At 38.5% G+C, this 23,654-nt stretch overlaps 1 protein-coding gene across 2 annotated transcripts in view; it reads left to right on the forward strand.

Annotated features, from left to right (window-relative positions):
* Nucleotides 1-23,654, forward strand: part of MAPK12 (mitogen-activated protein kinase 12) — a 36,739-nt gene that overhangs the window by 8,134 nt on the left and 4,951 nt on the right. Inside the window, exons 3-10 of one of the 2 annotated variants that reach the window (XM_062018210.1) lie at nt 2,674-2,732; nt 4,899-5,010; nt 12,905-12,934; nt 14,466-14,513; nt 19,628-19,742; nt 20,409-20,480; nt 22,610-22,689; nt 23,444-23,522. In XM_062018210.1, the coding sequence (XP_061874194.1) occupies nt 2,674-2,732; nt 4,899-5,010; nt 12,905-12,934; nt 14,466-14,513; nt 19,628-19,742; nt 20,409-20,480; nt 22,610-22,689; nt 23,444-23,522 (595 nt within the window). The remainder of the gene's footprint in view (nt 1-2,673; nt 2,733-4,898; nt 5,011-12,904; nt 12,935-14,465; nt 14,514-19,627; nt 19,743-20,408; nt 20,481-22,609; nt 22,690-23,443; nt 23,523-23,654) is intronic. The other variant, XM_062018218.1, reaches the window with a different exon arrangement.

Genomic DNA, 23,654 nt, shown 5'->3' on the forward strand with positions numbered 1-23,654 from the left:
AACATATCTGCAGAAAACTGTGACCTGAGTGGAAATGCTAATGACCCTGTTCCAGTACAGGAAAATCATCCCAAAGCACAGCTATTAAATAAAGATCACCGAGGAAACGGAAACGAGTCCCCTGCTTTTATTTTTAAATTGGATAACTGGAAGTATGTCTTACCATTTTGGACACTAAAATGGATTGCAAGATTTTTAGAAAGCTTGCTTTGTGAAGCAAGAAAAGAAGTATTGTGAAATCCTTGGCATGTTAGAAGAGTTTTCTGTCTCATTATTTGAAGTTCCCTTCAGCAGGAGCTAGGCATGTGTCTCAGTGGTATTTGCTGCCGCCGAGGATTTGCAGCAGTGATAAGCTGTCTCTACGAGTTTGCAGACTTACCTCAGAAGTGTGTTGTCTGTCAGGCAGTATTAAGTAACTACCAGGAACTCTGTTTCCTTGGAAGGAGTCAAATGTTAGTGGACACCATTAAGCGTGTTTTGGGGCTGGTGTGTTCTTCATGGAAATGTCTTTCATGCTTCTATGTTTGACAGCAGGTGCCTAATAATGCCTTGGCACACAGAGGGATGAGGTACAGCAACCGTGGTATTTCCTCCTCTGCCATGTCCCCTCTTTTTGTTGTGGTGGCTCTCTATCTTTCACTGCTACATTCAGACATGATGAACTTTATTTTGTTACAGTTTTTAGGTAAATGAAGGCATGGAAATACCTCCTTGAGGAGAAGAAGCAGGACTTAGAAAAAAGTGGGGCTTAAAAGGGAAAGAAATGGATTTTGGATAAATTTACTGTTAAAACATTAACTTCCTTTTATTTTCAATACTGAAGTCTTTGGAGACCACATAACTTTTCTGGCTGTGTATACTCTCTGTGTGTATGTACACACATTGCCTCAGGAAATGCTCATAGAGCTGCATTGTGCTCCATTGTTGTCATGTACATCTTCCTAATTCCTTTCTCCTCCCTTTCTCTCCCAGCCTCCACATAGAAATGGAAACCCTTATGTAAAACTGTCATTAAAAAATAATTGTGCTGTACACTGAAGGTATCACTTCAAATAGTAGCCAAATCCTCTGTGACTTTAATTATTATGGTAGTTATTTCGTTAGTTTCATGTAACAGTCCTCAGGAAAATATTACTAGTGATTTTTTTCAAAGGTATGTGTGGCTACAAAGAGACAGTTGTGATTTTCTATCTTCATCTTTATTAGTTTTTCTGTCTTGTTCATCATTATGACATTTTTATAACATCCGGGCTAACTGTAGTAGTTCCCCGTGAATGTGGAAAAGATAAAAACACATGCAGTAAGGATTTCATCACAGTTGCAGATTTTTATTGGAAGCATTAAGTAAAGGAAGTTGCTGTTGCTTTCTTGCATTTTTTCCCTACATTTCTGCTCTGGTTTCTCTTTACTATCACAGAATTTTTTTTTAAAGAACTCTTGTTTTGTGGAGCAATTAAGACATAATAGTAATGTCCAAAATCCATCTTTACTGTTATCAAAGTGACTTTTCTTAGCGTTTTGATGGTAACACCAGACAACATAACACACTACTATCCTGGCTTGCTTTTCTGCAGTTTCTAATTTCCAACAGTTTTAGTTTGATGTATAATCTGATGTCCGTGAATGGTAGGAGATAGATCTGAACAAGGTTATAGAGGTTATTAGTCTTTTTGTCTTCTTTCCAGGAAATCCTTGCACCCCTCTACCCACATGGCATCCTGAGCCTGGGAAACACTACCCGCAGCCCAGGGCTGGGCAGGCTTCCCCTGAGCAGACAGAAATGATCCTGAATTACTAATTGAAGTAGAAAAGAAGCAACTCTAAAGGCCTGTGCCGTTTAGGCACTGTCTGAGTTAAGCAGCATCCAAACTGAGATCTGGCTTCAGACAATTTCAGCTATGGCATTTGGAGCATTGAGTTCTGTGTATTTAATTTTCTGGTGTTTAATGGGCTTGAGAGAAGAACTGGCTGTTACCATCTGGTCAGTTGATACAGTTCTGCTGAAAGCCAGCAAGGAAAACCCTTGGTGGAAAATCCATTTTACTGGACTCTGATTTCTCTGATGAGTGATAGAATGCTTTTGTTTGACAAAAAATACTCTTAAGGAAAACCTAAGGTATAAACCATAGTAAATAATATTTAAACTCTTGATAATTTACTCGTTATAAAAATAGGTTGATTCTTCTCCATACTGCCAGTTACATACTGTAGTCTATGTACCTAAATTACTGTGTTACTGAAATTGGAAGACATTTAAAATGTTCTTCACTGTCAGGCAGCAGTCCCAGATAGTTGAATAGCACTTAGGACTGCTTCAGATTGTAAACTGATTTGTCAGGTTTCTTTTCAGCACTTCAGTGGTTCAAATTAAAAGATGCTCTCTCCTCTTATGTAAAACTGTTAACCTCTGAACTTTTTGCTCAAGTAAATGCACAGTTTTTTAATCGCTGAGTCAGACAACCCTCAGAGTTATAAAATTTAACACATAACAAATCCTGGTGTTGCTAGGCACTACTTATGTTATTCTTTCTGCTATCTTTGTGCCTGTAGCTAATTTCTCACAATGGAAATGGTTTTGATTCGATTTTTTCACTTATTATGCAGCTTGGGATTTTTGTGTGTTAAATCAGTATTAATCCATGGGTTTTTTTCTCTCTCTTCCCTTATTTTTAGGTCATTGGAATATTGGATGTGTTCACACCCGATGCAACACTGGAGAAGTTTAATGACTTGTAAGTTCTGAGTCATTTGTGTTTGGAAGCAGAGCGTTGTTGCTTATGCAGGAGGAAGGGTTGTTACTTTTTTAAATGAAGAATTCCAAAATTATTGCTTCATGGATTTTTTCTGAATGTCATCTTAATATAACTGTTATCTACAACTTCAAAATTGGTAGGCTGAGTTTCTCAGATTTTCTTTGCAGCCAGTTACCTGTCTTACAAGGTATATACTTCTTTCAGCTATTAGGAAATGGCAGTTTGGTGCACTCCCTAATTCACCTTTCAAGTACTGATTCCTTATACTAAGCCTCATGTTGCCTAAGTGATAGGATAATTCTTAACCCAAGCACGTAGGCTGAAAGTGATGCCTACTACACGACATACCTCCAGTGTGATCCATCCTAATTCAAGGATTAATTCAAACTACCGATGCTGCTAAGTTTTTTAGTGGTTATCTGCACTTCTGTGTGTTGTACTCCTTGACTCAATTTCCTAGACCAGTGGTCCAACCAGCACAGGATATGACTCATTTCTAGCACTGGGCACTGGTGTACTTACTACTGAATTTTGATTTGCAAACCAAGGTAGGAGTTTTCCCTCTCTTAACATTTTATTTGTTTCTCTACCCACCTAGACCTCTCTCTGTTTGACTGTAAGAGATTTGAAGTCATCAATTTGTAAACTTAGCAAATTGTCTGTAGGTAAAAACACAGTCTTATTTGTCTTCCTCATCCTGTTCTTTACAGTGCTTAATGATTAGGTATTGGTTTGACCTTTGTTCACACAGATCAGTATCCATCCAGAGCCTTCAGATTTGTACACGTGATGGTAGGCAAGCAAAATCCTAATGAATGCTTACAGTCACTACCAGTATTAAAAGATGGGTAGTAAACGATGGGTAGATATTTCTCTTGCCTCACCTCTTTCTACCTTTGGTTGGTTGGTTGTTTTTTGATTTTTTTTTGTTGTTCTAGAACAGTCAGTAAAGGGTTTTTTATGGCTCATCCCAAATGCTTAGAATCTGGGAAAACATATAATAAGTCTGAGCTGTAGGAGAACTCAATATGCTCTTGACAGTCAGGGTCATCAACAGAAAAGTTAAACATTCTCTAAGGCACTTGGTCTGTTGATGGGAAACATTTTGTGTGTTATACTGGAGGAAAGATAAGAAATGCCATTCTTTTCTCAGTGTTTGCTCTGTTCTTATATAGTTACAGAATTGCTCATCTTTTCTATCCAATGAATAGCAAAATTATCTGGGAATGCTGAGACTGGAAGCCTGAGTCCTGATCCCCAAAGCTATGGGAAACAATATTTGGTAGCTAGGATGTGTTGAAAATACCACCTGCAACTCCTAGTGACTAAAACAGTGTCACATCTACCTTATGATTTAGTATTCAGTTTATATGCTGTTTATAGTTACAATTCTAATAGACTAAACTAACTTTTCATACAGGTCTAATAGTAGAAAACAGCAGAATTATTATTTGCATATTTTAACCAGAGGAAACCTATTTAAGTCTGAATAATAAAATCTTTATCTATGAAATGATGATCATGTCTGATTCTTCCCCTCATGAAAATGCATCAGGCACTTCTTCATAAGAAAGAGAAAGCCAATGGTTGCATCTTTAGGTGCCAGGTGTGACTGGCTCTGTCTGGCTTCGGACCTCACTTTAAGGATAGACTCTGTAGGATGAGTTTACTATTTGTATCTTAAGTGAGGATTAGCCTTGAAATGCCAACTTGACATTCTCAAGCTTTCTGTTGCTGAGTCCCTTAATAGTACTAAGTACCAAAGATCTCAGTTTGTGATTCCAGATGAAAATTAATGGAAGTTATTTTTGCCCCTTAAATTTAATCATTGTGATTGTAAGATACATAGCATTGCATGAATGTCTTTGTTTTCTACATGTCTTTGAAATATCACATGGCTCTTGGTTAAGTTCCTTCTAACTAGTTCAGAATCTGCACTCTCCCCATAACTAGCAACTTTCCATAATCAGTGACAGGGTTGGGCAATGCCTCTTTGTGACAATCAAAAGGACAGAGAAACTTGAAGGGCAGGGGAATGATGATGAAATTGTTTGGTAAATGGTTTATAATTTAATATTGTCACTGACCTATAACATACAGTTATGTTTCAATTTGCTTGATAGGTTATTTTCTGTCTTTTTTTAGCTACCTTGTCATGCCATTTATGGGAACAGACTTGAGTAAGATAATGAAGCATGAGAAACTAACTGAAGACCGAATCCAGTTCCTGGTATATCAGATGTTGAAAGGCTTAAAGGTTTGCCACTTTTACTATTATTTTGATTTCACATCCTTTTTTCTCTAGTAAACCATTATGGAGAGCTATAAATTCTTGTCATTTGATAGGAGGATAAAATTTATCTCTCCTTGTATGGCAAAGGTAATGACATTCTACATAGCAGTTGCTTTGTGATGATAAATGTTATCTGTGGGTATAATGGTTTTATCTGTGGCTTTTTTCAAGCAAAAAGAAGAGATAGTTATGTATAGTACTTTGATCCAGGATGACCTTGGTTTCCTTATTTGAATACACCAGGAAGTCCTTGTGCTGACTTTCAGTTGTCTTCTTCCCCAGTAGATGACTGTGATGTTGCTTTGCTGCATCTTGTACTGTGGCTAGTTGGAAAGCATAGAGACTAAGAATGAAAACCCTGCTGAGTTCAGAGACAGGACTCCCCTTGACTTGAGCCCTCAGCTATGTCATCAACTTCAAACTTCTCTAATTCAAAAGTATTTCCTTGGTTTACCAGTACTGGTCTGTCACACCATTGCTAAGGCACTCTGCACCAAACTTGCTCAAAGTGTAGTATCTTTCTGTGCTCTTCTAAGGAGCATATATCTGTATATATGTGTAAATGTGTGTGTGTGTGGGAGTGAGGAGTGTGTGGATGTGTGTGTGTGTATATTTATACTGTACCTATAGGTTGTTTTTAGGAAGTGTTCAAGGACCAAAGCAAGTGCTAGTTTGGCCTGTGTGTAGTAAAAGTCTGATTCTGCAAAGTACTAAAGCTCATTGCTAAATAGAAATGGGTAAATCATTGGGATTATTTCTATATTGAAATACCTTTCTGAGGCAGATGGCTGAATGTTTTCTGTGAAATTGAAAGTAAGTGTCCATTGTGCGACATGCATGTAAAGTTAAAGAATTTCCAAGTCTGGGACAACTTTCATAAAGAGGAAGGAGTGTGGATATTTAGTGACAAATCTGAGTGGGAGGTGGCTGAGAGGAGCACAGATTAATCATGTACAAGCCCAGACTAATAGGTACCTGAGATAAAGAGCTGTGAAAGATGTCAAAACAGAGTCCACTGAAAAAAAAAAAACCCACCTTTTTAACACCTTTGAACAGATTTTCTGAGACTGGAAGAGACCTCTGGAGACTGTAATCTGACAGTCCTTGCATAAAGCAGGGTCAAACTGAGCAGGCTGCTCAGGAGCTTTTGCAGTTGGGTTTTGAGTGTCTCCAGGGATGGAGAATTCTTTTTGGGCAACCTGTTCTAGGATTCAGTCTCCGTTTCAGTGAAATAAGTGTTTCTTATGTTTAAATGGAAATTCCTGTGTTTCAGCCCATTGGTTCTTATCCTTTCACTGGGCACTTAGAAGTATCTGGTTCTGTCATCTTTACTGCCTTCCATCAAATAGTTATGCTCATCAGTAAGATGTATCATGACCATTTTCCCAGCTGAACAATCCTGGCTGTCTCAGTTTTAACTCTTATATCAGATGCTCCTGTCCCATAATCATATTCACAGAGCTTCATTGGATTTGCTTTAGTGTCTCTCCTTTGACTGGGTACAGAGCTGAGAAGAGAGGAAGGATCATCAGGAGTTGCTGGCAATCCTCTGCATAATGCAGGAGATTTTTGCTTATCTCTGCTGCAAGGGCATATTGCTCACATTCAACTTGTCCATCAGGACCTCCAGGTCCCTTTCTGCCAAGCTTCTCAACCCTCTGTCTGTACTGGTGCAAGAGATTCTTCCTTCCCAGGTGCAGGATTTTGTTGAAATTTGATGTGTTTCTGTGAGCCCATTACTGCAGCCAGTGGAGGTCTTGCTGAATGGCAGCACAACCACCTGACATGTGAACATTCCTCTCAGTTTTGTGAACACTACTCTCAGTTTTGTGTCATTTGCTGTCTTACTGAGGTGCACTCTGTCTCATCATCCAGGTCAGCAATGAAAATGTTAAACAGACCTGCCCTCAGCACTGACCCTCAGGGAGGCACTGCTAGTGAGGGGCCTCCTGCTGGACTTCCCACCACTGATTCAAGCCCTTCTCTTTAACCCTACCTTGAATTTTTTGTTCTTCATTGAGTAGATTTTGATTCACACAGACTAAGTATGCTTAGTCCTTTTAATTCTATAGTTGTGCATTTAAATACTGTAATTCCCGTTTTACAAATGCAGAAACTAAAGCCAACTTTGGAGAAATTTGCTTTATTTAAACCAGAGAATTCACCTTCAGTCTGGGATTTAAATGTGTAGCTGTGACTTCAGTTTTGTAGTTATGACAAAACTAATGACAAAGCCATGTCCTACTAAGTGTTTTTTCAAGGACCATGTAAGTGGAGAGGTCTGTCCCAGGTAACTGTCTGGGAAACAGGTTTGCAGGTTTGAATATGCTACTCACCAGAAGTGAATAACATAATTTGGGCTAATTTTACAGACAAGCAATATATGAATTATAAAAAGTGAACCTGAGTGTTGCAGAAAGAATGAATAATGAATTTTAATTCTAGTGAAATGTCCTAGAAACATATTTTGGTCCTTGTGGCCTAGATTATCTCCTAGAGGCCAATATAATGGAGTCTATGGGCCTCAAAGATTGACACTGAAGTGTTCAGGCCAAGCAGAGCAACTGTGCATGATTGACATACATCTGAAGAAAACAGAGCAAGAATTAAAGAGGATATATTGAGTATCTGTGGCAAAGTTTGGTAGTGGATAGCTGCAGGTGTGGCTTCTGTGAGATGACAGCAGGATCTGCCCCCACGTCAGATGCAGCCAATTCCAGATGGCTCCAGGACAGACCTTCTGCTACTGCCCGAATCTCAGTCCATGGGCCATGCTCATGGCACCTCTGTGATAGCGTATTTCAGGAGGGGTGAAAAACACTGGGCAGCAGTTGCAAGGAGAGTGAGAAATTGTGAGAGAAACAACCCTGCAAACACTCAAGGTCAGTGAGGAAAGAGGAGCAGGGAGGCATTCCAGGTGCTGGGGCAGACATTCCGTTGCAGCCTATGGAGAAGTCCATGGCAATGCAGGTTGCCCCCATGGAGGACCATGTCAGAGCAGGTATCTACATTTCAGCCCACGGAGGACCTCATGCTGAAGCACATGGATGTGACGTGAAGGACAGCATCTCATGAAAAGGACCCATGCTGGAGCAGTTTGTGAAGGACTGTCTTCCATGGGAAGTACCTCATGATGGAGCAGCTGAATAGCATGATCGGAAAAGAACAGAAGAGCCAGTGCATCATGAACTGACCACAACCCTATTTCCCCCTCCCTCTGCACCACCTGGAGGGGAGGAGGGGAAGAGTTAGGAGTGAAGTTGAGCCTGGGAAGAAGGGGAAGGGCTGGGGGGATGTCGTTTAGGTTTTGGGTTTTGCTTCTAATTATCCTATCTTGTTATTAATTGGCAATAGATTAATGTTCCTCAAGTCTATTTTGCTTATGACAGCAATTGGTAAGTTTCCGTATCGTGACCCACAAGCTTTTCCATTGTATTTTCTCCCCACTGTCCTGCTGAGGAGAGGGAATGAGCAATCGGCTCACTGAGCAGCTGGTGGCCAGCCAAGGTCAGCCTGCCACAGAGGAAAAAAGCAGGAAGTTCTTGATGTTCCCTGCTGTTCCCAGGATTTTATAAAAATGAGGACAGTTCTCATTCCAGTTACAAGGCAACCAGCAGGGATGCTGAGATAGCCTTACTAAATTGGTATCTCTGGTCTCTGTGACTGTGTTAGATCTTCTATAAGAAGTGGTTTGCGTGAATATTTTGTCTCTTCCCTCACATTTTTGAAATAACAACTGTACTTACCTCAAAATTACCAGCAGGAAATAAGACATTATTCAGCTACTGGACTGATGTTTTGTCATTTCCTGTTTCACAGCAAACATTTGAGAATGGTCTTCACTGTATCTGTTCCATTAAATTTTAGATTCTTCTTGAACTAATTCATCCAGTCATGGTAATACACCTATTTGTAAATATCTTTACAAAAACAGGAGTGATGGGGTGCTTGAGGGACCTTCTTGCAGCACTCTCTCTGCTAGGAAGCGGGTTAAGCTGAAAGCAGCATTGCTAGTGTGCAGAGAAAAAAGAAAATGGGTCTGTAATCTGTTTCTTCTTTTAGAGATATCAGTAAGTTAGCTGTTTAAGAAATAATCTGCAAGTTTTACATGAAAATCTATATTTTTTAAAGTCTATTTTATTTGGGTTAAAGACAGCTCATCTGTGTTTATTTAGTTTTTTTGTTCAGGTGGGGGAACAAAGCATGCACTTGTTTGCTTTTATTTTTTTGGTAAGCCTTGTAATTTATTAGACTTTAACTTCATCTATGGTAGGGAAAAGACCATGCAACTTGACACCACTTAAAAACAATGACATGTCTCTCTTTTTTTTCTGTTTCCTAGTCAGATCTTAGTCTGACATTAAGTTTTAGTTAAGTACGAGCTTACAATTGGAAGGGCTTTCATCATTTTTTTGTTTGACAGAAAAGCCATGTATTGTCAAGAGTGTGGAAGGCAAGGTAAACAGAGATGTCTTTATGTAGGTGAATAGGGGCTGGAGCTTCCAGGGCTTTCAGTCATGGGTCCATGTTCAGTAGGAGTGCCTGCTGTGGCTTCCTGTTGGTAGAGGTCTGGGAGGGTGGGTGGCAGTCCTGTTTGTTTGTACAGTATTTGAGAGTGAACTGATAGCTCTTGGACTATGCAAACACCTGTTTTTTGCTAAAGCTTCTTTTGCCATATTTGTGGTACCTGCTGTAGTTTTCTCCTTTTGTCATCGATTTACTGTCTTTTGTTCACACTTATGTTGCTCTTCCTGTTTCTCTGCTTTCCCTCCCCCCCTCACACATTTCCTCCCCTCAGTTTTTCCCTCCCTGCCAAGTCACTTCTCATTTTCATTTTGCATGTTGCCTAGAATACTTTCTCCTGAGTCTTTTCTAATTCCCTTTTGATTAGCTTTTTCTTGTGTGTAGAGATTGCATATACAGACAAGAATGCTAAGAATCTAGACAACTTTTGGATAGTTTCCTAGCACAGTTTGAAGCTTACATTCAAGCATTTACGCATGCTATCAAAAATTGTCTTTAGGATAATGCACAGAGCTCATGTGCTCTAGGGCACTTTCCTCACATTGACTAGGTTCCTGAATCAAATGTTGTTTAGGTGGTGTGGTAATAACATTGTAAAGGACATATTTGTTCTAGTCTGGATGTTTTTGCCATGTTAAGAGTAAAAAAATCTATCAATAAATGGATAATGTAATGAGGAAAATCAATAAGAATAGGATTCAGTGTCAGAAGGTTATTAAACAGAAATAGAGGGTTTTTTCTGAACAAAGACTGGTGTAGTTTCAGTGCTGCTACCTGCCAGGAGATAATAAAATGCAGTTAAAAAAATACTGTTATTGTTAAAGAAACATTGCAGCATGGCACCAGTATTCAGTTTACAGAAAGGCTGATGTGTACGTTAGCACCAGGAATAAAGTGCTATTTCACATAATCTCAATAGTGTTGTATTAAGGAGTATTTAGAAAATGTAGGTGTTCTCCCCAAAGTGTTAAAATTATTTTAGTGCTGTGAACACTCATCAAACCTCTAGTAGGATGAGAATGCCAGTAAAACCATGTTTTTCCCTCCAAACAGGTGAGATTTACTTCCAACTAAAACTCCAAAGGGTGCAGTCTTTTTAATTCCTATTTCTACATGCCATTCTCTTATGTGCAGAACTTCCAGGATCTTCCAGTTATTTTCTTACTGTGTACAGTCATACCAACAAAAATAACCTATATAATATTTTAAGCATCTGTTCTGGAAAATCAAGAGACTTCAGTAAGAGGACATTGAAATGATTTAGGATGCAAATAGTCATTGTGATATCTTTGATCGAAGTGGCTGTTGGCGGAAGACATCATCTTTTTCTTCATTTATTGGGAGTCTAGCTACTTACAGATAAATTTCTTAAAAAAAATTAGAAGATTATATATATCCTCTCTGATCTCTGCATACAAATAACAAACTTCCTCTTTCTGTGTCTGGTTCCTCCTATCCCAAACCACTTCGTGCCCATCATGATAGTTAAAACGTTGTATAGTTCTCCATTTGCAGTAGGGATTGTTCTGGGGCACAGCCCTGTCCCCTCAGACCCTTGTGTCTGCCCCAGGAAATCTTGTGAAGTGTTTTGACATAGTTTCCTAGGGGTGATGTTAACCCTTGCCTAATCTGCAAGTCATGCAGCAGGGACTGGTCTCCCGCAAAGGTGGGGGCCTGCACAGGCTGGGTGACGGCAGGCAGCAGTGCACCCATACAGCAGCGTGGGCTTTCCACAGCCTGGATCAAGAGACTTGTAAGCACACGGTGAAGGGAAGTGATTTTTATTTTTTCCCCTCTTTCCAGAACCTGCACAACCACATCTGGAGCACTTTGTCAGGTTTAAGAGAGGAAAAAGAGATGTCATTTTTTTTTCAGTTGCTGCTTTGAAAACTTGATGTCTTAAATCCAGAGCTTGTGCTGCTTAGCTTGTATGGATTTTGTTTAAGTTTAGCAACCTAAGTCTGAAATTCACATTGGATCTGCTTGAAGATGTTGACTTTGATCTGAACAGAGCTTTGCTTTGTTTTCACTGGACTTCCCATCAGGTGGACTATGAGGATACCTTCGCAGAAAGATGTTTGGATTTACAGTGTGAATTGCTCATCATGGCTGCTGGGGAAGAAGACAGTGGTTGCTGGGGCTGGTTGGCAGTTACCCTGCAAAGTTCTGTGCATCTCCATGATGCTGTGCTGACTATCCCTGGTTGGTCTTTTCTGACTCTGACAGGTGGTTCCCAGTAACTCTTTTCCTAGTTGTTGTCCCATTCTTCGGGGTGGAATACAATCAAAACTTTCCAGGTGAAGCTGGTGGGATTTACATCTTATCCATCTTTTCTGAGGACTTTTTGAAAAGCCTTTATTGCTGCCATATTGCATAGAATCAATAATATGAGCTGCCATTAGTAGAATGGTCTGCAGGATTTTCAAATCAATTCCCCACACCTTGAAGTAAACAGTACCAGCAATGTCCCAGTCTGTTGTTGGAAAGCATGACATCAGTTCAGGACAACTTTCTGCATTTCCGTCCTTGCAAGAGAGATGCTGATGTCTGAACTAGTTACTAGAGACTCCTTTGATTTTCTGTTACAAAAAATAGTCTCTTCTAGGGCATCATTCAGCTGTTGAGAGGAACTGCATATCTCATTGGGGAGCATTTGGTGACAGTCACGGGTGCAGACATCTGTATTTGGCCAGTGTCTTTGCAAAAGAACTAGTCCTAGGTATCCAATTTGTTGATTTGACTTTTGTGAGCCCTTAAATAAGTCACTGGAAGGGTGATGAAGATGTTCAGGTGAAGAAGGTCTTGCAACATGACCTCTCCATGTTTTGTTGAGAAAGTATTGAGGCATGTAGCAAGACTACTCAGCTGAGGCTTTGACTGGCCTTCATTCTGGTCTTAAGTGATTTCTTAAAAATCAGTGCTGCTGGAGTAGCACTGCTCCAGCAGTGAATCTAAACTATTATGGCACACCAGAGACATCAACTGCAAGAGAGCATTTCTCATATATAAATAAGAAGAATTTATTTTAATATGTATACATACCTAGCAATGCCAAAAAGTAACTGGAATTGGGATTTTATGTATTGGAAGAATAGAAGAAACGATATGATTTGTTGCAGGACTCAGATTGATTTACTGATGGTTTCTCATTACTGAGAGACAGGAAGGACCAGTTTAGTTATCTCAACATTAAAAATATAGCTAAAAAAATCTTCTGTGCAATGAAGAAACATTTTTAAAATTTCAGATTACTTTAGCACCACTTTCTCCTCTGCCCTAGGCAACTTCCTAAGTCAGGATCTCATTAACTAAAAAATACTTTCTCTTTTTACAGTATATTCACTCATCAGGCATAATTCACAGGGTAAGTGGAAACAATATAAAAGATGTTTATTGTTTGATAATTAGTATTTGTGTATAAATATGCCTGAATTCTGGTTATAGTGTCTCAATTTGATAATGCCTTTTGGTTTCTTCTTCAGTAGGAACAAAGGTTGGTATGGCTACATCAGCATAAGCTGTGTGCTGAGGTTGCACTGGATACAGCTTAGAGCTGGGTTTATTAAATTAGTTTGTGAAGATGAGTTGTGAGTCTCCACAAGTGACTAAACTGAGATGGAGAAGATTTTTTTCTGACTTTTTCAAAAATGAATATTAAACTCTTAAGAACAGTGTTTAAATTTGTTGGTACCAAGCAGTGTGACTTCCTCCAGAGCTACGACCTGACCTAGGTGAACCCGCTTCTGCAGGGGGGTTGGACTAGATGATCTCTAAATGTCCCTTCCAACTCTACCATTCTATGATTCTATGAACTGCATCAAAAGTGCAGAAACTGGCTGTTCAGAATAAAATCCCAGGAGCACCAGAGAAAGTGCACTTTGTATGGTAGTTTTAAGCTGGACTACGCAAGCTGCAAAAATAAATTGATATTTTTATTTCTGCAACTACTGTGATCACGGTGGAAACTTTCAGTTGCTTAGATTTCTAAGCTCCCTCTTGATGGCCCTTGAGCTTCTTGGTTTCACTACGATTCTTTGCACCAATTTGTTTTTCTCCAAGACTCCTCTGATCTTACAACATCTTTGTATAAAACAGGTACTTGCCTCTTTGAAAGCTCAGAGAATATTCTCCTAAACATCTTGTGCTAATGTATCAAACAAAGGTTTGAAAAAGCTGAAAGAAACTTTATTTCTGATTTTTTCTTTCTCTTTATAACTGTGAATGTCTAGGAGTCATTGATGTTACAAAATCTTTTTAGCCATTGCCAGTGCTCTCCCCTTTGCTGCTTAACTTGGAAGTATAAATTCTGAAGATCATTAAAAATCTGTTAACCTCTCTGAGAGGCCTAAGGGATTTTTTTTTTACGTTGCACTCTTCATTCTCTTGACTTTGTTAGGAAATTGATTTTCCCACAGAAGAGAGCATAAAGTTTAATGTAAAATCTTGTTTGAGTCCTTCAGTACATTTTAAGTCTGTTAGGATATGGAACCTTTTTAAAGTACATTTTGATATGCAATATGTACAGTCCAGAAATATATATGTGAATCCTTAACTTTGACTATTAAATGCAACAAAATTGTGACCAAACCCCAATTACAGTGAGATGAATGAATCTCTTCAATGACTTCCTATTTTCTAGGCTTCTAGCAGAAAAAAAAGTTGATTTGTCTTGATGGGGGAAACATACTGAAAAAGAACTCCAAACATATGCAACTTTCTGTCTTGGTTTCTGTTATTTGTTATAGTAAATTTTCTAATTTAGATCTGTGACATCATCTGTTGTTGAAAACCATTTCATCTGTAGTTATGTGAAAACCATTAAAACTAGAAGAAAGAAAGTATGCTTTGTTGTGCTTGCTGTAAGTAAATAACATTCATTTCAAATCTGATTACAGGATCTAAAGCCTGGAAACTTGGCAGTAAATGAAGACTGTGAGTTGAAGGTAGGGTATATTTATTTGAAAAAAGAGTCAGATGGATTAGAAAAACACCACAGAAGACAGTTGTGGGCATGCTGCCTGGTTTCGGTGAGGGCCTAAGCATTCAGCCCAGAGGCTTTGAGGAGCCATGGAGAAACAAGGGCATGCTGGAAAATGAAGAAGATGATCAAATTGGCAGTGGTAACAATCATGACAAAAATCACAAGGGGCTGCTCCATATAAGTATTTTCCCATTTGTCTGACTTCAGTCACCACAACAGTAAAATATTTCTCGAAGAAATAAAGCCCTGAATAGCGAAGATCTGTTCACCTTCTAGTTATATGTCCTTGACAGACATAAATGTGCGTTTCACACAAATGGCAGAGGCAATCATCAATTTCTGAGATCATTCTGGAGCCAGGCACAAGAAATTACTGTGCCTCAAGCTAGGATGTCACAGCTGAAGAAGTCCAGTCCAGATAGGACACTCTGGTAACCCAGTACCTGGTACTAACAGAAGAGAGATGGAGTTGGATGGAGGAGGGTTTCTGGTGAGGAAGTCAGTGCTGCAGGTTATTACATTCAGGACGTTGTTGGAGCAGTTGCTGATTTGGGTCCCTCCAGCTGGGCAGAAGGCGGTGTAAGAAGTGAAACTGCTATTGAGGGTTTGGTGTTGACAGAGCAGTCCATGTAACAGCTGTGTGTCCACACCACTGTGTGACAGCAATGGTTGGCCTTTTCCTGTCTGATGTGTATGTTGCAATGAGCACTGGCGTAGTTATATGCAATCGCTCAGCCTAAGAAAAGAATCACTTTGTGGTTACAGTCAAATAAGAGCTGTAATGGAGAACTTTTCAGGATATGTTGCAGCTAGTCACTTCAGAGGAACATGAGAGGAATCACATGCTGCTCACTGCAAACAAGAACTTCGTATTTCTTTGAAAGTGGTTTCTACTGCAGTGTTACAGCTAACAGTAGTATCAATTGCATGTAGGCTACAGTGTATTTCATAGCAGGAATGTACCAGTTCTGCATCATTTTTGCTCTTAATTGATGTAGTGAGAAAAAAAAATCATTAAAGGGAGACAATTCATAACTCTTGTAGTTCACCTATTAGCTATTTCTGCCACTACACTGCAAGACAGATACATTTTATGGCATTTTTTCTATTACCTGGTTGCTGCTTCTCTGGAGTGCATTTGTCCCACCCATCAGGGCTTCCCCCCAAAGATGAGCAGAAGGATGGTGCCCCCCCACACCTACCTGTATGGAAACTGGGATTAGCTGGCATGCACCCTCAGAGACTAAGGCTGTAGCACCCATTGTGCAGAGTTATCTGTCCTGTTGATGTTACCACTTTCTTGGAAATGTTTTCAGTAGAGTCCGAGTGATAATTCTTCTTCTACACTTTTGTCACCTCAAGCCTCCTCCTAAATCCTTGAAGTAGTGAATATGACCAGTTACAATTGCTGTTTCTTACATATATTGTAAGAAACCTGTTAGAGTGAATAATATTTGCACTTCAGAAGTAATTTTGCAATGCACCCTGGCCTAGGAAAAATGCATCTGTTTGACTGTGTAGAATGACTGTGTTATGGAAAATCCACTTACTTACTATGAAATGGAATTATGTAAAACTCAGCACTGATGAGTTAGCAATATAGGAATTATTTATAGGAATATAGGACTATACAATTATAATATACTATATATAGTAATGTAGAAATTACATAGGAATATAGTTTGGTTTGAGTGTAGAAATAGGGCCCCCAGACCATTTCCAGTCCTGTTAGTCAGTTCTGTTCTTATATTTTAATTTTTTATTAATTTTTATAACTGTTTTTGTCACTTCTCTTGTCTTAGTTCTAGCAATCTGAAAGGCTAGTCGGGGTTTTTCAGTTAATTACAAAATCAAGCCACATCTTCTATCCGGTACTTAAATCACAAATGACCTATACATCCTCACAAAACAGCAGTAAATTTGTATGGAGGTTTTTGTGTCCTGATATGTAAGTACATTTATGGCCAAGGTTTCCTCCCTAAAAGAGACATAAGACTCGATAGGAGCAGTTCAGTTATGTGAGAATTCCAGCTTTGAATAGATACAAAAAGTCTGACTCTACAGTCTGAAATACAGAATATCAAAGGTTGTGAAGCACTCAATTAAACAAAACAAAAGTTGATGCAACAGAGTAAAAATGGGGTTTATGCACACAGCATACAAACTGTATATAGCTGTTGTGATGTGACTGATCTGAATGGTCAGGGTCCTGTCATTTCAGAATTTCTCAGTCTAACACAAGATCCATCATCTCCTCCTGGCTTGTAGGTGATCAGATGGTGAGTGGGTTCCAGAGAGAGGGGAGGGAAAAAGAAAATCTAGAAAACAGTTGTACAGATTTTGCTCCTCCACCCCCATACCTGAGATGCAGCCCAGGTCCATGATGTTCCTGCATGATATGATCACTTATCTCCTTTCGTAGCCCAACTTATTTTTCTATTATCTTGGACATTTTTAGTCTCTTAGATAAACTAAGGCAAAGAATCCTGCATCAGAACACAATTTTGTGAAATGACAAGGAGAAGATGTAGCAGTAAGCTTTTAGGTTTTGTTTCTTGACTCTTGGAATGAAATTGTGCTGTAAAGTAAAGTCTGATACTGTATGCAGAAGAAAAGTGCAGATTTGCAGTTAGGAAATGCAATTAGGATACTGGTTATCAAAAGGCATCTCCATCTATAAACAAAGCAAAGTATAGTAGTTGAGAAGTGTGCATAAAATTATCAAGGTGGGGATTTATTTAGGCTCTACTGAAGGAGCTGAGCTGACTTCCCCTCGTGCATGCTTTTGGGTGCAGTGGGCAGGATGTGACCCTTCTCTGAGAGCGCACTTTCAGTGCCACTTTATACGGGCACAGGCCACCCTGCCGGGTATAATCCAACCCTTTCCCCTCACATCTCTGCACTCAGCAGCTCCAGTGGCAATGAGGCTGTAGGCAAGTTGGAACAGTTCCTTGAATTGTCAATTAAATGATAAGCAATTGGTTTTATTTTTCACAATGAACTTTCTGGCTCCTTTGTCTGACACTCTGCTACATAGGAATTACTGAGGACAAGTCACTACCCTTTCCTGCAGTCTCTAAGCTGCAAGTTATTTTTGTTGCGGTTATTGAAGCTAATTAAGAGAATCAAGTTTGCTGAGTAGCAGGGGAGCTTATCCTTGTGGAGCTGAAGGGAAATTGTTCAGTCTTTCCTAATTCCTGCATTATAAGAAGGATTTTCAAACCTGCTCTGAAAATCACTTGGAAAGTTCCAGCTGAAAAGTCGAAGACTGGAGTATGAGAATAATAGTTTCATGTGAAGATTATTGTTGGAAGGGTACCATGTTAATATGATGTCCTAACAAGACATGCTTTTTTCCTGAGCCTAATGGATATGTAAATTAAAAGAAATCCCGAAGTTAATACATAGCACACAAAAAAATCTTGCTGTCATTTTCTGCTTTTACATAAATGCAAACCCAAATGATATTTTAGCTGTTTCCAACTCCAGGCGTCACAAGCTTCAGTGTGGAAAGTGTTTAAAAAGCGGTGGTGGAGTAGAGAGTACCACATGTGGCTTTTGGCCTGTTAGGTAAAACTTACTTTTTTCTTCCACTCCCCCTCCTGTGTTACTGGGAAAACATAATGTGTGCTGTATACGTAGAATACATTTGAAAGCTGTATATAAAAGGATATTTTGCTTTTGCAAATAGTTCTAGTCTAGTAAATCTTCAGTACCCAAAGAATTGTCTGTAACAAGTGTGTTTTATTGGTAAGAATAACAATCTCTCCCTTTTCATCCTATTACTGTTTTTAAGTTGGTAGGTAATCAGCAGTTATGGGGAAAATGTGGAAAAAATGTTTCAAGTATGGCAATAAAGATAAGCCTATGAATTCATCTGTGAATGAAAATACAGTTCTCCCTCCTTTTAGTAGCAGGGAATGATGAAACCATGCTGAAACATTTTTAACTGTTTGCCAGGGAATGATGAAGCTATGCTGAAATACTTTTAAATGTTTAATTACAGAGAGCATATACAAAAGCATCACTTTGGTATAGTAATGCACAGGTATTCCTAGTAAAAACTCTGTAACAATATATACATATATATATATATGCAGCCTGATACACATGGAAAGTAGTGGCTATTCGTGCCATATTCAGCTGTGGATGAGGATGGTTTGTACCCAGGCTCCCTGCTTCTTGTTAGAAGCATGAACTTCCTAATAAATACAAACTGACCATCACTCCAGGAGTGGACATTTGCTGTTGGCTGCATCTTTTGATACCGTCTTTTGCCACTCCCTGAAGGTGAGCCTCATTAGGCCAATTTGATAGAAGGCTGACAAAAGGCCGTAACGTTCATTTTCAGTCTTGCCCATGTACATATTGCTATATCTAGAGATAAATATCAGAAAGTATTAGAAATAAGCAGAATTGTGCATAACTCTTAAAAAAAAATTGCACTGACCTTGCATTCCCTACAGAGGGCTGTTCTGTAGCTGGTGTAGTAGGTTGGAGAAAACTCAGTGAGACTAAATAATGGTAATTCCCTACTCTTGTTGCAGAGTGTTGCAGTTTCAGTGTGACCTAGAGGAATCCTTCTTTTGTATGAGTTACTTGTAAAATAGAAATACTGATCCTTGCTTACGTCAGAGTATTATTTGATCACTCTCGAATAATTGTGCCACCTGGGAGATGAAAGCAATAAATACCATCTAAGAGGGATGCTATTCGTTTAGCCCTCATGTGATGCAATGCTGATTCCACAGACAGGGAATTTTTTGCATCGAATATGACCAAAATCTTTTAAATAATTACTTGAAGAATTTATTATTTTTCTTACTAGTTTTAGAGCTTTTAGTATATAAATATGCTATAGGCATATCTAACTTGGAAAAAACAATTGTAAAGCTTCTTGCTACTTCTCTCTTGATTTTAAATGTGAGAACAAGACAATTAATTGAGAAAACAGATGCAAAAGTAAACCAGTCTCAGCAGATTGCCCCAGTTCCTTTATTATCCACATTCATAAAGTTTATATGAAATGAGTAACCTAGCTGTCTGATCAGGATGCTCTTTGTGCTTCCACTACAGATCCTGGATTTTGGATTGGCAAGGCATACAGACAGTGAGATGACCGGTTATGTGGTTACAAGGTGGTACAGAGCCCCAGAGGTCATACTTAACTGGATGCATTATACACAAACAGGTCAGCAATCTTTTCAGGAAAGTCTTAACAGCTGAAGCATCCGCTGAATTGAGAAATACAGAAGCAAATCTTTGTTTCTGAAGTGAATGAGAAATTGGAAGTGGAAATGACTATAATTATGCAGAACTTCCTTGCAGATAAAGTGCAGGTAATTGTTTGGTGGTTGTGAATTTGAGGGCTTTTTTATGTATTTTCCGAGAGTAACAGAAAGTGACAAGGTGAATGGAAAAAAAAAAGTGATGTAAGTGTATACAGATGTGACAGTTTGGTCTGTATTCTTGTGCACTACACTGACTGCCATCTTCCTGCTAAGACGCGCTGGCTGGAACTCAATCACACAGGGGAAATGGCAGAAGGAGGGAATTCAGGTAATGCTAGGATAGCTATGGAAGTTTTTCAAAGCAATGAAAATTTATTTCTCACATGCATCTGCCTGTTACTGAGAAACTGATTCTACAAATTATCAAATTATCTCCAGTTTGCTAATTGGAAGGGGTGGTAGTTTTACTGATACAGTTCATCATACCTGCAAAGCACTCAGCTGTTTTTTAACAAGCTATAAAGGTAAATTTTACACTTCTTTAAGATATGTTTTAAAATAAACTTTGCATATATTTAAACAGACAGGTGTTAAACAATTTAATGTGACTGGTGACTTCTTTTCAGTTGACATCTGGTCTGTGGGCTGCATAATGGCTGAGATGATAACAGGGAGGCCTCTATTCAAAGGAAATGATCGTATCCTTCAGTGAATTTATGCCACTAATGTAAGCAAATAATTAGAGGTTCTTAAATTACATAGTAGGTCTGTTCAAAAACTGTTGAACATAAATTGAATAGTAAAAATGCCTTGCACCTTCTTAATTAACTGATTGTTACTGTAACTCTTTGGCACATCTGCCAATTAAAGCTTGTATTGCTGAACTTTTCAATCGAGAAAGAGAGAGGATCTTTGAATCACATCTTAAATCATCAGGTAAAATGTCTGTAATGAGAAAAAAAGTCATATTTTCTTTTTTTTTTAGGAACAGATTCTACAGTTCCAGAACGTGCACAGAATATTCTTCTGTGGTATCAGGACTTATGTGCACATACTGGTCCATTTCATGCTTTTGGAGACTTTTGTAGCAAAAAATTGTTATCTGAGTAACATCTAGTCAAATGTTTTAGATTTACGGAAAACATATAGTCCTATCACATCATTGCTGAGGAATTAGGAAAGTAGTTAAGATCAAGCCTTACTTCAACCTCAAGTGATGCTTCTTTGTGAGCAGTCATTGTGACAGTTAATAGAGGACAGTGTTAATAAAAGAAAACAAGAATTTTCTACTTCTTTTTTTTGTTTCCCAGCTTTGTATGTTTGACAGCTCAGCCTAATCATGTTGCACTGCTTTTCCCCTTGTGGCGTTCCAGTCAATGAGTCACTGGTCTGCCTCTGCTTGTTTACAGAATCACAACTGTTTAATTTCAGTTATATTTGTATTTAAGTACTTCCATGTAAGATTAGGACTCTGTTGCATGGGTCATATTATTCTTGTTTTGTGAGGAAAAACATAGAAGAGGAAAATTGTATTCACTAAAAAAACTGACGGGGACTATGGAAAAGTAGAATGCATGCAGTTATTTCAGTTGTACAGATTTTCAGTACACATTAGTTCTTCAGAAGAAAATATTGCAATGCCTGCCAAAGAACAGCCATTGACTAACACATAGCAGTTCTCAACTAATGATAACCTTGAGCGGTCTGGTACATACATAAGAAAATTAATCATCATTTTGAAGTTGTGCTGTAAGTGTAAGAAAAGCTGGTATTTTACTCATAGTGGATTTTGGAGATTTCAGAACTATTGTCTGGAGCTCTGTGTCCTGTGTTACAAAGGAAATTGCCCCAGCATAGTAGTCCTTGCTGGCCTTTGAGTATATGAATCAGTCAGGGAAATACAGGTGTGGGTTCAACTGTGGGTAGGTGAATAAATAAATAGCTAACTTAAGGGATTTTTTGGTTTAATATTGTGAATAGATTATCCTGAAAACTTGGTTTGGAGTTTCATTTATTTATTTATTTATTTTCATCAGCATCACCTACCATTGCCTTTTTCTGCAGAGGTCAGTGGAATCCTCATGTACCCTAAGCTCTGATCTAGCTTCTAGTTGCTCATCTGCTGCTCTTACTAAAGTAGCAAATAAGTCATAAAGCTGTTCTCTGCAGCATTAGCCTCCTGTAAATACGGTGTTTCTTCTTTGAAACAACATTGTTGCTGATTAGTCTGTGCTGGTTTAGGACACAGAAGATTAGAGAGTGTTCTGATGCCTCACCCCAATGTCTTCAACATCTCAGCACCCGCAATAGAGATAAGCATGTGGGAAACAAGGAGAGGGATAATTTTTTTTTCATCTTGAAGTTTCTCAGTGTGGAGAAGAATTAACACAGACCAGTTTCCTCTGATTTTTGTTCTGTTTATCATATAAGCTTATGTTCCCTGTAAACTTTTCCTGCTTCTGTGTTGCCTAAGTATTGGATAGACTAGGGCAATGAATGTAATACATACGTTGCTTGTTCAGATACTCCAATACTTTTGAACTTATTTTGACTGAAAATATAGAGGAGGCCTACTGATATTAGAGGTGTATGCAGATGATTCAATTGCATGCTCTCAAGTTAGAGGATATTTTATTTCAGGTGCTTTCAGTGTCTTTGCCTTTTGCAAGAAAATTTGAAAATTTTCATTACATATTTTAAACATTTTATGTTCAGTCATTGCACTGTGATTTTTCCTTTATTCTCCAATAGTGAAGAAACTCAGTTTTTTGCAGAGTGCTTAGTTTTGTCACGGTGAAAGACTTTGTTCCTTATCTCTGGTATTCAGATCTGGACCAACTCACAGAAATAATGAAAATAACGGGTACACCAACTCAAGATTTTGTTCAAAAACTGCACAGTCAAGATGTGAGTATTCTGCTTTGTCAGTTGGTTTTATGTGTCTTCATTTTACTTCAGCCATGCTCAGTTCTTAGCCTGGCTGAGCGAATATGTATTGACTACTGAAATGACCTCTGATGGTACATCTGTGCCTTGAAGTGCTTTGCACACCCAGAATAGCTACTGGAGATAAGGGGAGCACAGAAAATGATCAGAACTCCTGAAAAACCTGTATATTTAGATACTTCAAAGTTCCCAGTGCATATCATATAAAAGGTTGATCTGATGCGTTACTACATTTATTGAAAATGTACTGAAAACATCAACCTGTTCAGGAAATTCAATTGTTTGCAGATGTCTCTGACTTTACTTTTCCTATTCTTATGTGGATGTCCTACTAGAATCCTTAAGCCCTATGGTAAAGAACCTCAACTATGCAGTTTAAATACTAATGACTTCTTGAGATTCATATGAACCGACTATGCCATCCTTTGAAACAATGCATATGTATTTATTAAAATTAGCACATAAAATAGGGAGCACTAATAATTAAAGCTTTACATTACCATTGCTTGATCATGGTTTTAAGGATTACTTTGAAAAAACAAACCCAACAGAACAGTTCCATGAAACAAGAAGGTGGATATAGTCAGACTCAAAGAAAATTCATTTGTACAATGTGCTATTGAAGCATTGTTGAGTTACCTATTAAGCATACAGTTAGTGTTGTCACACTACAAAGGCAGGAAAGATATAATTTAATGTCCATCTTTCTTTTAAGGCAAAAAACTATATAAAAAGCCTCCCAAAGGTCCAGAAAAAAGATTTTGCATCCGTCTTGAAGTATGCGAATCCTTTGGGTAAGACAGTTTGTGTGAATATGTACAGTTTGTCTTGCTATTGTGTTGGTATTCAGTCATGTGATAGGTAATGGGATGGTTCTTCTGCTTTTCTATCTGTTGCTTTTCATAGTTCAGTCGCTTCAACCAAAG

The sequence above is a fragment of the Colius striatus genome, chromosome 1, assembly GCF_028858725.1.
Source record: "Colius striatus isolate bColStr4 chromosome 1, bColStr4.1.hap1, whole genome shotgun sequence".
NCBI lineage: Eukaryota > Metazoa > Chordata > Aves > Coliiformes > Coliidae > Colius > Colius striatus.